The sequence below is a fragment of the Betta splendens genome, chromosome 2 (genome assembly GCF_900634795.4).
Source record: "Betta splendens chromosome 2, fBetSpl5.4, whole genome shotgun sequence".
NCBI classification, from domain to species: Eukaryota; Metazoa; Chordata; class Actinopteri; order Anabantiformes; family Osphronemidae; genus Betta; species Betta splendens.
Window position 1 is genome coordinate 22,038,728 of NC_040882.2, and position 16,875 is coordinate 22,055,602.

The 16,875-nt window shown below is 46.1% G+C and overlaps 2 protein-coding genes across 2 annotated transcripts; both read right to left on the bottom strand.

Annotated features, from left to right (window-relative positions):
- Positions 1 to 5,320: 5,320 nt before the first annotated feature.
- On the bottom strand, positions 5,321 to 12,372 carry tnfsf12 (TNF superfamily member 12). Its single transcript, XM_029136758.3, has 6 exons — positions 11,606 to 12,372; positions 10,238 to 10,319; positions 8,567 to 8,629; positions 8,392 to 8,415; positions 8,183 to 8,310; positions 5,321 to 7,686 (listed from the first exon to the last, which is right to left on the bottom strand). The coding sequence occupies exons 1-6, from the start codon at positions 11,777 to 11,779 to the stop codon at positions 7,411 to 7,413; spliced, it is 747 nt and encodes a 248-aa protein (XP_028992591.1). The 5' UTR covers positions 11,780 to 12,372; the 3' UTR covers positions 5,321 to 7,410.
- Positions 12,373 to 12,512: 140 nt separating this feature from the next.
- On the bottom strand, positions 12,513 to 16,418 carry sat2a.1 (spermidine/spermine N1-acetyltransferase family member 2a, tandem duplicate 1). Its single transcript, XM_029136770.3, has 6 exons — positions 16,195 to 16,418; positions 15,912 to 15,963; positions 15,326 to 15,409; positions 15,045 to 15,146; positions 14,915 to 14,955; positions 12,513 to 14,833 (listed from the first exon to the last, which is right to left on the bottom strand). The coding sequence occupies exons 1-6, from the start codon at positions 16,255 to 16,257 to the stop codon at positions 14,666 to 14,668; spliced, it is 510 nt and encodes a 169-aa protein (XP_028992603.1). The 5' UTR covers positions 16,258 to 16,418; the 3' UTR covers positions 12,513 to 14,665.
- Between the last annotated feature and the right edge of the window lie 457 nt (positions 16,419 to 16,875).

Here is a 16,875-nt window from a genome sequence, read left to right on the forward strand (position 1 = left end):
CAGGATTGGAGGATGAACCCATTATGAGTGTGGACAGATGTGTATGTACGCCGACACTTGAACAAGTTTGTGTTTTTCTGTATTTACAGTAAAAGCCGAGGGTGTCGTGTGTTGCACAGATTGCGAAGCCCCTCGAGGAACACTCGCGCTTTGTGATATCGAGCTATACAAATAACATGTACCATGATTAATTTCATACAGTCCTGTTAATCATGAAGAATTTTCGCTCCTCTCCCGGAGAACAAACACCAGTTGCGCGTTGGACCAGCTGAACTGAGCTCTGGCGTCTTTCTTCCCTCCGCAGTCCTCAACGGGCCTCACATGTCTGTGAAGAAGGAGCGCGAAGCCGAGCTGCTAGTCAACCGGCGGGAGCAACGCAGCGGAGAGGTCATCTGCATCGACGACTAGACTCCTCACGCACGCACGCGCACGCACACACACACACACACACACACACACACACACACACACACACACACACACACACCCACTGAAACGCATCTTGAACACACCAGTATTGCAACTGAGCATCCGCCTGAGGGTGAACTCGATGACCCGCCAGTGATTGTAGTCCCTTCGCACGCGTCTTTACACACACGGCTGACTGGTACTCCCCAGAAACTACAATCGCACACGCGCCCACGCACTCGCTGTCCGCGGACTCACACACCTGCAGAGCGTACAATCCATTTTGTCTCATAACTTCTTGTGACCTTTTCTTGTCTGCCTCAAACCATTATACTCCTCAGAACACAGCCTCCTCCCACAGGCCTCGTCCTCCTGTAGGGACGCTTCTAACCTCACTTACACGCACGCTGACACACACACACACACACACACACACACACACACACACACACACACACACACACCCTAAAACCTTTAGATCTCTCAACAGACCATATAATCTTCCTCCTCTACTCCTTGAATCCTTGACAGGAAACTGCATGTGAAGCTAAAATCATTTCCACCACCACACTCCACCCCCTGAAGCATGCTCTAATCACAAAAACGCTGTCTTGTGGAAAAAAAAAAGCTGTGCCTAAAGTCATTTTAATACTGTTTTTAATTCTCCAAAAGAGGCTGAAAATCAGATTTCCTAGTCCGGGCAGCTTCAAGCACAGCTCAGCTTATTCTTGCTTTTTTTTTCTTGCTTTTTAATTTTTTATGATGGTACATGTGTCAAAAACAAACAGGGAAGCGTAACGTTTTGATATTCAGGACTTGATCATCTGAATGAAGTATTTACCCACCTGCTGCCTCGCAACAACTAAATTTCTCGAAACCCCCTATGAATGTTTATAACCTTTAATTAGCAACTAAATAAAACCCATCAACGCTCCACTTGACACCACCTCCTTCCATTCATTTCCAGTTTATCTATTTTTATTTCTTTCTACAAAATCCTGTGATATACTTTGCATATTTAAACAGCTCATTCGTGTTCTCTTGTGTTTTTACTCCAGCGATTATCAGTATTGTTGTCTTTGATGTTGCTGTTGTTCTTGCTGTTGCTTTTCTGAGACAGAGCTTCTACCAAAAGAGACATTTTTTTGTAACAAGAAAAACAGTATGATACAGTCTGTGCAACACAAGATGCACCTCTTTGCCATGTTTGTCCTATAATTACGAGAGAACGCAAACGAAGAAGTTAAGCAAACTTCAGACATAGACATACTACAAGAAAAGTCATACTTTTTAGATTTGGGGCTTAGAAATAGGATATATAGCAAATAAGCCCCATGTAACCCTCAATGCTTGTACTGGCAAAAAGAAAATGTAAATGCATACTCCAACTCCACAGAGAAATATACGGTTATTAAGTGGAAAATCAAAGGCTGGAAATCCATTTTTCACACTGCACCATTAAAAATACGCCTTAATAAACATAGCTTAACAAATGTAAAGTCATTAAATTCAATTATGAACCTGATGTCAACTTGTGTCCCAGTCAGTCTGCTTTAAGTTTTAAATAAAGTAGATAATAATCGATTGATCCCATGAATCCAGGGCATTTTACACCAATCTTACCTACAAAAACACATTTTGCAACCTCTGAACTATATTGTTGCATCAAAATCAGGCACTTGTTTCTTTTTCCACTCGTACTTTGTCTTTTATTCCAGATTTTTGTGTTAACTTCTGGGTATTTTGTGTCACTGTGTACGTAGTGGTGCCAATCAAATGATGACTGGCAGTGAAAACGTGTCGATGATGATGCATCTCTTCATTTTCTTTCTTTTTTTTTGTTTGTAATAAAACTGAATGAAATGACGAAACGTGCGAGATGTTTGTGTTTCATGTCTGTCCCATTGCAGTTTGATGATCTCTGATCTCCGCCAAGACTGTAAAACTACTTAACTATTGAAACAGAAGCACAAATAGAGCGTGGCCATATATTATATGCTGATAACTCTAGGCTGAACTGCAGACATACATTTCTTATGGAACAACAGTAAACAACTAACTCAGCACTTTGTTATTTTGTTATTTATTCCTCTAGCAACAGCATTTGCTACTGGGGGGAGGGGGTGGCCACTGTCCTCAGAACACACAAATACAAACCATAAATTAAACATGCTGAAATTGTGAAATCCACTAAACAACAATACTGGGCAGTTGTAGCAATAGCACAACAATTTGAAGGGCTCCAATCAGTCTATAGGGCAATAAAAACAAAAGCTGATGACAGAAATGTTGGCAGAGCAATACTAAAAGCGCCACAGCAACACCTCATCAGCAAGAGGAGTTGGATGCCAGTCTGGAACTTGCAGAAACGTACAAAACAGAGCCACAGGAATTCTGTAAAACAATGACGAGGCCTCATTCACCTCCACCAGCGTGGTGGATGGTGGAGGAGCTGCCGTAGCTTGGAGCAGTCTCTTCTGATGCCGTTACCAGTACGGAAGCAGCAACAGTAGTTCATTGTCTGCTCTGGTCAGTCAGATCCTAACTGCTCAAGCATTCTATCTGGTTAACAGGGCACTAACGGATGAAGACAAAGTGGTTGAAGGGGAATTAGTGAACGTACAAAGTATTGAGAACTTGTATGTAAAATACACAGTGACTGACAAGCTCAGGTAAGATGTGTGATAATTGTGCTTGACTATGCCCAGAATTGGGTTTCAAAATATAGGGTTTAGAGAGTTTATAGCTGGGAGGCTGTTGGAAAAGCTGGGTCATGTTCAGTCCCAGGGGGACAAGTACAAACAGTTTCCCCGGGTCAGCAATACAGCTGTACAGTACAACATGCTGTGGAGAAAACTGCTTCAGTAGTTCACCATAAAGAAAAAGTATAAACCCAAGCCGATCCATGCACGCCCCACCAACTCATAGGCCTTGAAGCATCTTGGTACCAGATAGTACAACCTTCAGGGCTCTAGTGCAGTCCATGCCTTGACAGGTCAGGACAGATTGGTGTGTAATTCAGGCTTGAAACCTGTTTAAGAAACCATAATGTAAATACTGCAAAAACCTGTAGATTGACTGTGAACTGTGAAGTTCAACATTTGTTAATTTAGATGCCAGTGACTGGGTGGTTTGTTCAAGACAACACAATGTATTACACTGTTTTTAGTCATCAATGATAAACTAGGGCAGATAAAAGTCAAGATGTAACCAAACTAATAGAGAATTGCGAACATGATCATCAAAGACTAAAATAATGTTAGTCTGCTTCGGTGGCTTTGATTTGCTGCATAAACGTAGTGAGAATTTGATGTGGGAGGCTGATAACGTGCACACAGACATGCAACAACAACCGTGAGGAGCACACAGTTCATGAATCATATTGACTTAAGGTGAAAAGTCTTCCTGCTCTGTTATTCAGAGCAGATTGATGCCACACTGCTCACTGTTTACTGTTAGTCCAGCTTTGTGATTTCTACTGCTAGAGTCTGGAGATTATGTCAACTCCCATTATGTTCACACTGACAGATTCATTCATTTCAGTTAAAATATTGACGGTTTCGGGTGATCGCCTTTCTATACAGCACATTCCTTTTACATTTGTGATCAGGTGTTTCAGCTGTACAGACACTCACAGGCTTAAGTTTTGTTCTTCAGTGTACATGTTACATTTCTTGTTAAATAAATAGGAAATTTAGCAAAATACAATATCACCAGTTCGTGGTGACTTGTGTTTTTTAAAGTAAAACATCAACATTGTTCGAGGTTGTATATTTATGTTTACAAACAGTGACAATATTAACTTTATTGATCCCACAAATTACAAGATAACAAAACGGGCTAAAATGATGAGAATTGTATTCATAATCTAGATATTGTAAATGAATGTATTATTCGTATCTTATACGCGCATTTCTTCCTATTTTGTTGACTCAAATCTACTGAACATGGGTCTTTCTGTGCCTCCCGGGTTTCCGTAGTGCCCCGCCCCCTCACGCTGCTGCTAGCGAAGCTGCAGGTAAGTGTCGCAGAAGCAATGATGAGACCACTTCACTAATTTCTTAATGACTTGTTTAGGTTGTCATCCTTAATGTGTGCAAGGAGAATCATTTCATGTGGACATCTTCGTGATTTGATCAGTTTTACAAGTGTAATTTCACCGCAAACGTTTTTTGGCGCCATTTGCCGCACAGCAGAGCGCCTCGTTATTTTCGCCTGACGCACGTTAGCGTGGATGTCAGTGCAGACTGTTACTGTACATATACGTTCCAGGTGTGCGGAACTCTTTGTTAGTCAGTTACGTGGTAATATAGAATTAGCTTTTTTTTAGGTTTTTCCGCCCCACCAGATGCACTTTCTCCATTTGACCACTAGGCGGCACCTCTTTACATCTGTGAACGATTTTTCATGGTTCAGCAGAGTAATTGTTGATAAACTGCTCTGTTTATTTCAAGCATTCAGAAAGTGATTCCCAATTGTACAAATCACTTAAATTGATCTTGGGTCAATATCTACGTTACGTTCTGTGATGCCAACAGCGAGAGACACAAACCAGTGACGTTTCTCACGATAAATCTAAAACATCCCAGTAGATCTCAGTTGTGGGCTTCTGTGTCATTTAAAGCAATTATTTGTATTCAACCTAAAGAGACACTTTCACAACTTACTCTTATTTGCCACATTTATTTTGGACAACAAAAGCTGATTTGGGGGTTTTTATTAGCCAAATTGTAAGAAGTAATGTTTTTCCAAGAAAGCACAGTTTACTCAACATGTATGACATACCGAGTAGAGAAGTAAAGAATAAACAAGAATATGTCATCATTTAACAGAGAATTTCTTCACATGACTTCACAAGAGTTTCCAAGTTGGTAAACTTTGACATTTAGAAAAAACGGAATTGGACAGGGAAGTGTGTGTGTGTGTGTGTGTGTGTGTGTGTGTGTGTGTGTGTGTGTGTGTGTGTGTGTGTGTGTGTGTTTGTGTGTTCCTCCAAACTTATGGCTGTGAGGTTCAGGTTCATATTCAGGAAGTGGAAATTTAGACAGTATTTGATTTAGACAGTATTTGTGTGCCGTCACTCATGGGATTGTGTGTGTGTGTGTGTGTGTGTGTGTGGGGGGGGGGGGGGGGGGGGTATGTGGTTCATGGGAATATAGGAGTGGTGGGGAGGATGAGTGAGAATAAAGGGAAGAGGACAGCTAGGAAATCAAATAGAGGAACCTTCATGCCTAATGTCTACATTAGCTTCCCATTTAAAAACTCTCTTTGCTGCAGTAAAGTGCTGAAGAGAAAGCGACGTGGTCCATCCATGAAGTACATTTAATCAAGAGTGGGAATGCAGCAAGCCACTGCCTGAAATACACACTGTTTGTATGTCATGAGGGAATGTTACAGACAGCAGCAGACGAATATGACAATGGAAAATGTATAAAAAAATCAAACTCGTATAAAACAATAAATCATATAATGTCACAGGAAAAATGGGGACAAACAGAAGCTTGACAAAAGATCAGTAACCAAATAAGGAATGATCGGAAGTTGCTTTGGGTTTAAAGTTCCAGAAACAAGGAACCACAACGCTCTTGTTCCTTTTTTAGATTACCAATATGTTTATATATAATCTGGTGTGGCTCCACTGAAAATGAATCAGACCAGTGGCTTTCCCTGCTTCTTCCACAAAACTTATTCCTGGTGACAATATTAGAAATATTTGCATAAAAGGAACAAAATGTCATGACAGCACCCTGAGGAGCTGACAGTGCTAATACAATAATTAGCAGCTAGAATGTTGACCAGCTTAATTTGATGTATTGGCGTGTTATAATAAGGTAAGTAGGCAGAAACAAGGAGTGCAGCTGGTTTTAAACAGGATTAGCTTTGCAGGTATTTGGCAGAGCGGTGACTCTGGCAGCACATAGTCTCTACTGTATTAGCTGGAATGCAATCTTGAAAAAAAAAAAAAGTTGGACCTTCAAACAAAAATGGTTAAGGTTAGAGAAAGCATCTGGTCGAGACGGCGCGTCCCAAAAAAACAACAAGAACACAAATCCCCCAAGCAATTTGACGGCTTCCATCGAGCGTTAAAAGGTTTGTGTAACAAATTCCATCTACTGAAGGCGCTAGAAGACGAGTTAGGGCTTTGTTTAGGATTGTTCCTTAGCGTTACACGATGAAACAATGATGAAAAACAGTAATTAGTCATCAGATGTACATATAGACGTGGAAGTGATGGTAAATGTAATCAAACAGGTAATTGAGCCATATGCACGTACTTTTCAAAAGTAAAGCCTAGTATAGTTTACATAAAAACACCCTACAATCAAATTCAACCTTAAAAAAGCACAAATTCACATCCCTGGTGTCCTTTGCCAGCTTGTGCTTTGTTATATATATATACAAAGCCTCAAAGACTTACAGCTAGTTCACACTTGCACAGCATGTTGCATTGAAAAGGGCACGAAATCCGTAAAAAAACACACAGATGCTAAATCGTATAAAATATCGATGACAACTCCTGTAGGCTTTCATAGTGGCACAGTGTGACGCCCGCACATACACTCCTGGGTTCTTGAGGCACCTGGTGTTATAAAAGTGAAAGGTGGACGCACAGCTTCGCTGTCAGTCAGATACAGAGAGTGTAAGCACGAGTTATTACATTAACAGTTGGCTGGGGTGCTCGTCCAAGTATTTTCCCCTTTAATACAAAGCCCTTTATCTACAGAACAGCTTCCATCACATCTGTTCTCCCAGCAGACATTCATTGAGGCCTTTCGTCCTCATAGAGTCTTGGTTATAATCCAAAGTCTGTGTTTCGGGCCCAAAGCAGCACCGCTGTCCAGGAAAAAATTCCACAACAACTTCCACAGAGTCAGGTTTGTCTCTGGAAAGAGGCCGTGGCACGGTACGATGCCCTCAACCGCCTGTGACCACGTCGAAAAAAACCTCCCGTCCACACAAAAACGCGCCCCGTCGGACCGGGCTCGCGCCGTAATCCGGGCCTCAGTTGACTCTGAAGATGCTGAAGACGTGAGGCGAGGCGGAGGACGTGCCCACCGTGTGCAGCCTGAAGGCCGAGCCGGTGACGGCCTGCAGCTCGGTGCCCTTCTCCAGGCGCAGCAGGCCGGACACCTGGCAGGACTTGACGAAGTGGAAGGCGTGCGGCCCGGCGGACGGGGTCGTCGCGTAGCCCTCGATGCACTGCAGCTTCTGGGGCCGGTGGCCGCCGGCCACCACGTCCAGCTTGACGTACGGGGTCTGCTGCTCGTTGAACAGCACCTGAAGGGACAGAGGGAGAAGATGAGCCTCCGCCTCGAGGTTCCTCAAAACGCTGTCGGCGTGAGATGAGTCAACGTTTCTACAAATGGGCTCTGTTGACCTTCACATCACACCCTGACATATTTTAACTAGTCAATACTGTACTTCTTGTACTAATGTTGTAAAATTCTTAACCAAGTCTGATCATATTAACAGACAGGAGGCAGCAGTAGCTCGAGTTCTGAGCCACGCTCGTGTCTGCCTGATGAGTTGAAGTAGTTTCACTCATCCTTTAGTGCTGTTTTCCTTCTGTTAAAGCTGCGACCGCTGGTTTGTTATTGTTCTTTTTGCAGAGAACAGCTGAACAGCGCTGATGAAAGTGGGGGAGTGATCTAAACATTACAGGGCGCAGCTCAGAGAACCAGGGCACAGGCTAAAAGCTCGCTGAGGAGAACTGACTGGGGATCAGTGTTGTGTCAATACAAGGAGCCAAACTAAACTCCTGGCACAAACTCACCTGGCAGAACAGGAAGTAGACGCCCGTTCTCTCCACAGTAAAGGTGCCTTGATCCTTGCTGTACGACACTGCCTTACTCATATTCAGCGTCCTCTCTTCCCAACCCTTAATCACGCCACCTTCTCCCACTAACGCACACAATAAATTTAACTTTAGAAACGGAATAGACCAAAGATTTGCAGATCATCTGTCACTTTTATGACTCTTACCTTGCTGAGAGGAGACTTTGGTTACTGTGGGGAGTTATGGGAGACATAGTGAAAGAAAGAAAGGAGGAAAAGTCAATTAAGATTTTATGAGTGCAATCATATCAGGGTATAGGGTTGAGACCACTTAAGCAGATGCTACACGAGACGGCCGTAGCGTTTCTGCCAAGCCACTTACTTTCAAAATGAGACGCCGCTTTTTTTCCATTTCCATTCCCATTCTTCTTCGGTGAGGAGCCACCTTCGGAAGTCAGAGAAAGACAGAATATAAGTTTAAATGACACAACAATTACGTCTGTGGTTTAAAAAAAACTCATTCGTTCCGTTCTGTATCTGTATAACAACATGGTGTGCTAATTTGCAGCCGTTTAGCTTCATCCTGGCTCCTTTTAACGGACTTAGCAGATGGGCAAAGGATTTCCTTTCACGTGCTTCCATATATTCCCTCAGTCAGAAGCCCGTGCCTCTTTATTTTATTTTTTTAACCATAAGCGCTAATGCTAGTGCCAGCTGGCTCCCGTCATCTAAAAAAGCAGAGAGGAGGACCGGGTGGGGAGGAAGTGATGTATGTGTGGAGCGGAGGAACACAAGATGGACAGTGGAAGAGTGGCTGATACAGTAGTAAAAATAGCCTTTATGTAGACAAAGCCAAGACGGCTCAACAAGAGAAATGAAGTACCGGAAAAGGAGCGTCAGAAGGGTCTTTAGCTGCTTCATGACCCAGAAGAGTCCACAAAGAACACAGTGAAGCAGCAGCTAGAGCCCGCGCTCATAAATAGATGGATAAAAGCGTTCCCGTACGAGGGCAGCGTTGAAGACGCCTGCTCCTATTACCCACCAAAGGTTTATTGAGGCTTCGCAGTCTGGCCCATTGGGAGCCGTTTCAAGCGCAGATATGAACTGTGAAATACACCCTTTATGTTTTTAAAGGAAGCAGCCACACGCCGGGCCCCAGTCGTTATGTAGCAATATTGGGTGTCTGCTAAAATAACTCGCAGATGGATGACCCTGTGGATTCAGGATTCGCTATGGGTGAGAGTAAAGCCCTCGGGCTGGACAGATTTTCCCGACTTAAGCTGTCATTCAGCAGCGGAGAACATAACTACAGTGTCCTGTCTAAACGCTGCGCGATGGTGGTCAACTTTCCACAAACTGGAAAAAGCTGTGTGGGCCTTTTTCCACTGATACCTATCGGTTTCTTAACGCTGTGTAATACATTTCGGAGAACAAAACCAGTCACTACGTGGAGGCCAGCGCCTTGCGAGACACGCACTTCCCTAATAGGATCCTTTTGTGAAATTTGGACAGTTGTTGTAGCGAGTTCCTGGTCGAGAGCAGCCGAGGGTTCACCCGCGGGCAAAACAATGGCGCGGTCCCGTGACGGTGACGCAACAGCGGCTATAAATACGGCAATGATGGATCATCAAATATCAGTGCGTTCGCTGCAAATCATAGCCGTGTCAGTCATGGGCTCGTGGGAGGGGGCCGGGGCGTCCGCTTCACTGCCCAGAAGCGTGCGACAGGGCCCCGCTCCCATGCCAGCTGGGTTCTGGGCTCGGAGGCCGGCCCGGTCAGACCTGTAATTTCTGAAGCACTCATCCAGCTGCCTACTTCTTCCTGTGTCGACTTTTAGCAGCGGGCAGTGCCTGCGGCCCGCGGGCCCTGACCAGAGTGGCGTGCGGGCCAAGAGCGGCCAGCGCTTGTGTCGAGCGTTCTTCCCAAAAAAAGCACCAGGCGCGCTCGCCGAGCGTATTGTCTCCGTGGCCATCTGGGCCGGCGAAACGCGCAACCGCCGCACATCGCTGGGCTGAAGTTAAGAAAGCGCAGCCTCGGAAAAAGTGTGCAATACCGTCTCTCTTGACTCGGTGCCCCACCAGCAGCTCTCTCTTCTCCAGAATCAGCTGAACAATGGCCTTCCTCTGCGTGTTGACCTGGTGAGACGGGGAGAAAAAGGCACATTTAACCCAACTAATAATTTTATTGTGACTTTTTGCTGGCGCTGGTCCCGCTCAGCCACAGATGGCCTTTTCCAGCCGGCCAGCCACATAAACAGGCCCGTCTGCTGCCACGCTCGCTTTAGACTAGGCCCACCACTTCCTCAGAGACTGGTTGCGACACCTAATGCATGTTTTTAGTGCTTTGCATTCCTCAAGTCTTTACTCCCTATTTCAGATAAAAATACGTTTTGTCAAGCCAGCAAAGTTCTAAAATCCTTGGCCGGGGGCCGGCTGATTCACCCAAGGAGGCCTATGTGAAGTAAGAGACGCGCTACTCGGGGGAAAGTATGTTTAAATTTACTGCTACTGTGGAAATGGAGGCAGCGAGTTTCTCTTCTTGCTCCAGACGTTCACTCACTGGCTCTCATCAGGAGCTGGCAGGCGTTCAAATGGACGGAGCGGGGCCCCTTGGGAAAGGCTCCAGCATCAACACTCCACGTGTCCAATTTCGGGGTGTTTGTGTGTGTGTGTGTGTGTGTGTGTGTGTGTGTGTGTGTGTCAGTGTGTGTCTGTGTGCAGGTCTGTCAACATGACACACAGCCAACCTGTTGCCCTGATCTCAAATCCAGTGCGTCCTGGCTTTGTAAATAAGGAGAACTGGAGACCAGAAAGAATTTCCATCAGCTCCTTTTGGAAATGATTTGTCTCGTGATGCAACGACGGTGCTGCAGAGCAGCATTCGCTTTGAGTGCAAGAAATTCACAAGCTGCTTGGATTCTAACAGAGGTTTGAGGAGCGGAGCGACGAACCCGTGCACGCGAGGCTCTGCGCGTCGCAGACACTTGCCGCGCTTTATCCCGCAGTGAGCGTCGTGCCTCGAGCTCCGCTGCGGTCATCTGGGCAGAAAAGTGCGCACACGCCAAATAGTTGAGGCTTTCCATTAAATTGAGATAAAACCGGCGCACAAACTGGCACCAGACTAATTAAACATGGCGGGGTTGCGGAGGTAGGCTGGACACAAAAATAAGCAGTAAGTGCCCGCAACGTGACTGCGCTTATTGGTAAGCAATAAATGTGGCGAGCAGAGAACGGGTACGTGCGAAGCGGAGGGGGGGGGGGGCAAAGTGCATTTTTCTATATACCCCCCGCGTCGATTCCCGTAACCGCAGCCACAAAAGAAGTTACGTAAGGAAACACTTAATGATTTGTAAAAGTTGCAGGCGAGTAAATATTATTGTTGTTATTCTGCATGCGGCGACAGTTTGTAGTGTGACACAAACCTGCTCCAGGCGGTCCTGCAGGATCTTGAAGGACTGGGACAGGTCCCGCGTCTCCCGCCAGGTCCACGCCGTGAACAGCGCGCTGCACGCGGCGAGCGACAGCGCCACCAGCGCGAGCGAAGCCCAGACGACCCGCAGCCTGCGCACTCGCCTCCTCTGCAGAATCCGATGCATGTTGGCGCGGACTGCAGCTGCTACTCGCCGCGGCACACCGTCCGAAATCCGCACTTCAACTCCATTCAGGCAGAGTGTGGAGTCCCCCCCAAATGCGTTTCTGTCCGAATGTCCATTTTGCTGAGAAAGACGCGCGAGCGGGGAGAGAAAACGAACGCTCGCCGCCCGTGCGCTGATCTGCGGTTTAATGATCGATTTATGGGGCAAATGAAGGCTATTAAAGCTACAAAACGAGCGAGTCTTCGTCCGCACGGATCAAAGCCACCATCGTCCGCGGGTGCAGGTCGTCTGCAAATCCACGCAAAGCTGTGCAACTTGCGCACATCAACTGTTGCATCCTTCTGCTTGCGTTTCGTTGACTCAGCGCTCTTGTCTTCCCTTTAAACAGCGTGCTGGGGGTCACTCTATTAGACAGACAGACTCGCACACATCAGCGGGAATCCACGCACGCACACACATACACGCACGCACGCGCTCAGACGTGGAAGTGAACTTTCCAGCACTGATGATGTGAGCGCGGCCGGCATCCGGCGTGAAATCCGCTAGGTGAGCGCAAAGAGGAGGGCAAAAACCCCACGAAGCGCACCGGAGCCCACTCTGCTTCTCAAATCACTTTCATCAAGTCGCATGCCTTGGAAATATGCGCCAGTCACACGCGACAGTTCCGCTCGTGGCCACGTGGTGGCGCTAGTGTATAAGGTTCAGGTGCGTCCTACTGAACACAGCCACGCGGTCACACAGCTCGTGTTTTATTCTTTAGGCAGGAAAACAATCAAACAACGTTCAACACAGTTATTAAAACAGGAGAACAACAATTCTTTTAAACCTAAGGGCTTATAAATCGCCACATGGGTGAAATACTGGCATCATCAGGTTGTTATTATGATATTATTCCTTTCAGGTTTTTACCCAGCTATTTATTGTTTAGACATTTCACACACACACAGTATGACTCATTATATTTTGCTTTGATGGCAGAATCGGGCACATAAGGTTAACACAGCACAGCGGTGGTCCTGTCCTTATATTACACCATGTGGTGCGATGCGTGCCGCACACATCCACACTACGAGCTAAATAAACATTTCAAACATTTAACGTCTCTTCTTGCCTCGCGCAGAACTGCTGTTTAAAAGTGTGATTTATTGCAAAGGTTCCAGTGGAGTTTTATTAGAGTTTCAAACAGCTCGAGGAATCCACGGTGGAAATAGAGTTACCAAAATTATTTACAACTCTTGGTCTGGCTTCAGTGGGGCAATAAAAATATGTTTTTAGGTTCCCGCACTGATCTTGCAGTAATAGGAGGATGGCAGAGCGTCGTTGGATCTGCAGAGTTTGAAGCAAACGCCGTTATTTACAACACATTGTCAGGGAGGCTCAAAACAAAGGAACTGCACGTTCCTCTGTAATATTTTTTCAACAAACTATGGAAAACTGCAAATTGCAGAAGTTCAAAAAAGTCAGTGGTTCCCACTTGTTTAGATTGACAGAAACCAAACTAAACAGAACCCGCAACTCAGACTGTTCCCATTAAAGTGCTGGACAATTTACAAAAGAAAGCCCTATGTTGTAAAGTCAGACTAGATATGAAACAGAAGTCCAGACCAGCGCCGTGCCACTTCCATTTTAGCTGCAGACGGAGCCCAGGCCAAGAGTTCTGTTCTAATTCCTCCACATGGATCCTTTTTGTTTAATTCTAAGCTTCAGCCACGTCTTAGAAATCCGCCCCGAGACGTTGCTGTTTGGCTGCACGGAAGCGGGTCCAGCTGATTCCTTTAGTCCTGGTGAGAACCTGATGTTTGCATAGCTTCAAAGGGAGAAAGCGGTGGAGACACAAACACTGTGCTTCACATCTACTCAGCCCGTGTGTGTGTGTGTGTGTGTGTGTGTGTGTGTGTGTGTGTGTGTGTGTGTGTGTTACAGGGCAGCTCATCTCATCAATGGAATGGACACAATACACAACTCACTATTTCACAGTCACATGGTGTAAATTAAGTTTGTGTGTAACATCGTACATGTTACAACACAATAAATAATTATGTTAAAGATTAAAGAAAGTTGTGCAGAGAATTTGTTGATTTGAATCCTCAAATCAATTAACTGCGGAAATCCTTAAGCAAAATGTAAACAGAGCATCAGTGAATCATGAATCTGTTGGTTTTCTGCACACGTTTCATTCAAGAATCCAGTCAGGGCTATGTTTACGCTGAGACTTAAACCCAACTAGCTCTAAGTGAGTGCGTGTCTGGGAAGAAGATGCTGGATTAGTGGATGGGACCAGCGTCTTTAGCTTCAGCGGATATGAGGACAGAGGCTTCCAGCTTCCTGTGAGCACATATATTGATCCAGGCATTTCTGGACGCTAAATCCTGATCCATTCAGCTCAACTCTGTGACGTAAGTCACATTCTAGAATTTTAACTTACAAAATGTACATAAACCAACTTGGACGTGGAGGATATGCCACATGTAACATCCAAAGAATGGACAGGTTTTCACATTGGAATATGCCTCTCTGTCAGTAAGAGGCTGTGCTATAATAATAATAATAATAATATAATAACTATTTATTTACATTAATAATTATATAAATAGAACACTAGTCTGATTCTTGCCTGGTAAAGTAATAGTGCATAAAATAAGTTTAATACAGATTCTTTATGGTTCTTAATTGCTTGGGATTTTCTTTGTACTACAGCAGCATGACGTGTTGAGGAGCAGCTGATTTCAATGGCCATGCTGCTCTGCAATAAAGTGTCACTAACATGAAAGACCCGCTTGAAGACTGTGATTGTCAAGTTTCAGAACGGCCACTGACTTGTTCTCCGTCCCTGCACAGTGCGGCTTGGGCCCGTCGGCCTAGAGGTCGCGACCCCGCCCCCCGGGGTTAGGGCTGCGCCAGGTGCTGCAGCGCCTCCCCCGCGCAGCGCATGCTGTGGTAGCCGTAGGCCGTGGTGATGTCAAAGCAGCCCTGGCTGAGGTAGAAGTCCACCGAGGACTTGTTCGAGTCCAGGACGTTGAAGTTGAGCTGGTTGCAGCCCGCAGCCAGACCCAGCTGTGCCAAACGAACACATGTACAGCTTCAGCAGACCAGCGCGAGGACGTTAGAGCTGCGCAAAGGGTTTGTTTCACTCACCTGAGCCACTTTGCTCATGAGCGCTTTACCGATGCCCTTCCCTGAAAAACACACACGCCACTGTTCACCACGCTCATTTGCACAGAGGATGTTTGCTCCGTTTCCATAGCAACGTGACTCTTTATTGTACCTCGGAATTCAGGCATCACATACAGGTCCTCCATGTAAACGGCCCTGCCCATCCACGAGCTGTAGGAATAGAAGTAAAGAGCGTAGCCAACCTTTGTGCGGCCTGAAAGACAAGAGTCAGAGACGTGAGATGAATGAAGAAACACAGTGGTGGGTTTCAATCACAGGAAAGGCTTAAAGCAGGGGAATGAGTAGCTCTGAGCTCAGCAGCATCTCCCAGTCATCCTTCCACTGCCTGGTGCTGAGACGACAGCAGGGCCACGGGTCAGAGGCCTCTCTCACCGTCTTTGCTCTTGTGCTGCTCCGGCACCTCAGCAATGATCCCGTGGAAGAACGGGTTCTTGGAGAACCCATCCTGCTCCAGGTCTGCATGGAAAAAGTACAAGTACACGGCGGAAAGTTTTAATACTTTACTAAGTCCTGTATCCTGCTGCTACAGCTTCATCCCAACCAGCATTCAATCGCTGCTGAGAGTTTCCTCCATTAAAATGAGCAATTGTGTTATCTATTATGGGTTTTCTATATATTATACATATGATGCTTTGATGTCACTAAACACAATACAATGTTTTGATACATTTCCTTATCATTTTATTTGCAGGTCATTGTTGTTCAGCTTCATGACGTCCGACGATCCTGAAGACGCAGAGAGACCGAGCGCAAGCAGCGACATGACGTCATCTACCCGCGCTGGTATTTGTATTTAAATCAGATCAGACGATTTTTTTTCTCATATGTTCCTCAAACAGGAAGGAGCCGGAGAAAAGAAAAACCTCAGCGAAGTCGCCTCTCGCTGCAGCTCAGCCCCAGGTTTACGCAGGAGGAGAATGAAACGTTGCTAAATTTAGATCAGCTCTAAATACCGTACCTCTTTGCGTGACTTTCACATGGTCCTTCATTTCCTCATGTTCAGCCAGTTCCTGAAAGGAAATGATGAAATCTCAGTTGACACACTCCCTTTACTAAATCCCCAACATGCTAATATGCGCAAGTCCAGTAGCCCAATTTAACGTGGGCAGTGAAACGTGGCGCAGTGACAGCGCCTCTTGACAAATGCGCGTGCATCGGATGAGTGCGCGGTCCGCATCGTCCGACAGTAATAATAATTGGCATCCGTACTCAAACTGCGGCTCTCGCACGTGCTCGCTCACCAGGATCATCCGCGCTATGTCCTTGCAGTCCTCCACGTTGGCTGCTCGGATGGAGAAGTCCATGTCGGGCGGATGCGCGAGGCGGCGGCGCTCTGGTGGCACCAGACGTGTGATACGCCGAGAATGGACGTGGTGTAAAAAGGCAGACGAGCGCGGAAGTCCCCGGAGCCTCCACCGAGATTCAACACAACTGCCCCAAACACACACACACACACACACACACACACACACACTGTAAGAGGGCCAACAGCGCCCCCCACCAGGGAGGAGGGGACCTGCGGTGTCCGCAGCCCACGTGGACGCGAAGGTGCTTACGAACAAACCCCAGATGTGGTTTTGACGTCAGTGATGCTTAGTAAATCATTTACTGCTTGTCACTCTGATGCGTGTTGTGTTGCCTCCTGCCCACGTGTCCCATGTGTGCGCTAGGGGGCTATAGAGTAAAGCTAGCGCTACACAAGTCTGCCTTAATGATGTTAGTTTAGTACTTTGTTGTCAGGGAGGTACCGGTGTGTTGCATTGTGGGTCGTGCAGTTCGTTGGCTGTAGTCAAGGCTCCGGCCTGTAGAGGTCCCTGCAGGTTTTTAGCACGACTGTAGTTTGTTTCAATGAGTTTATGGACATCTAATCCGCTGCTGAGGCCTAAGCACTTTGCTCTCATTAGTCCCATTAGGTTCATGTA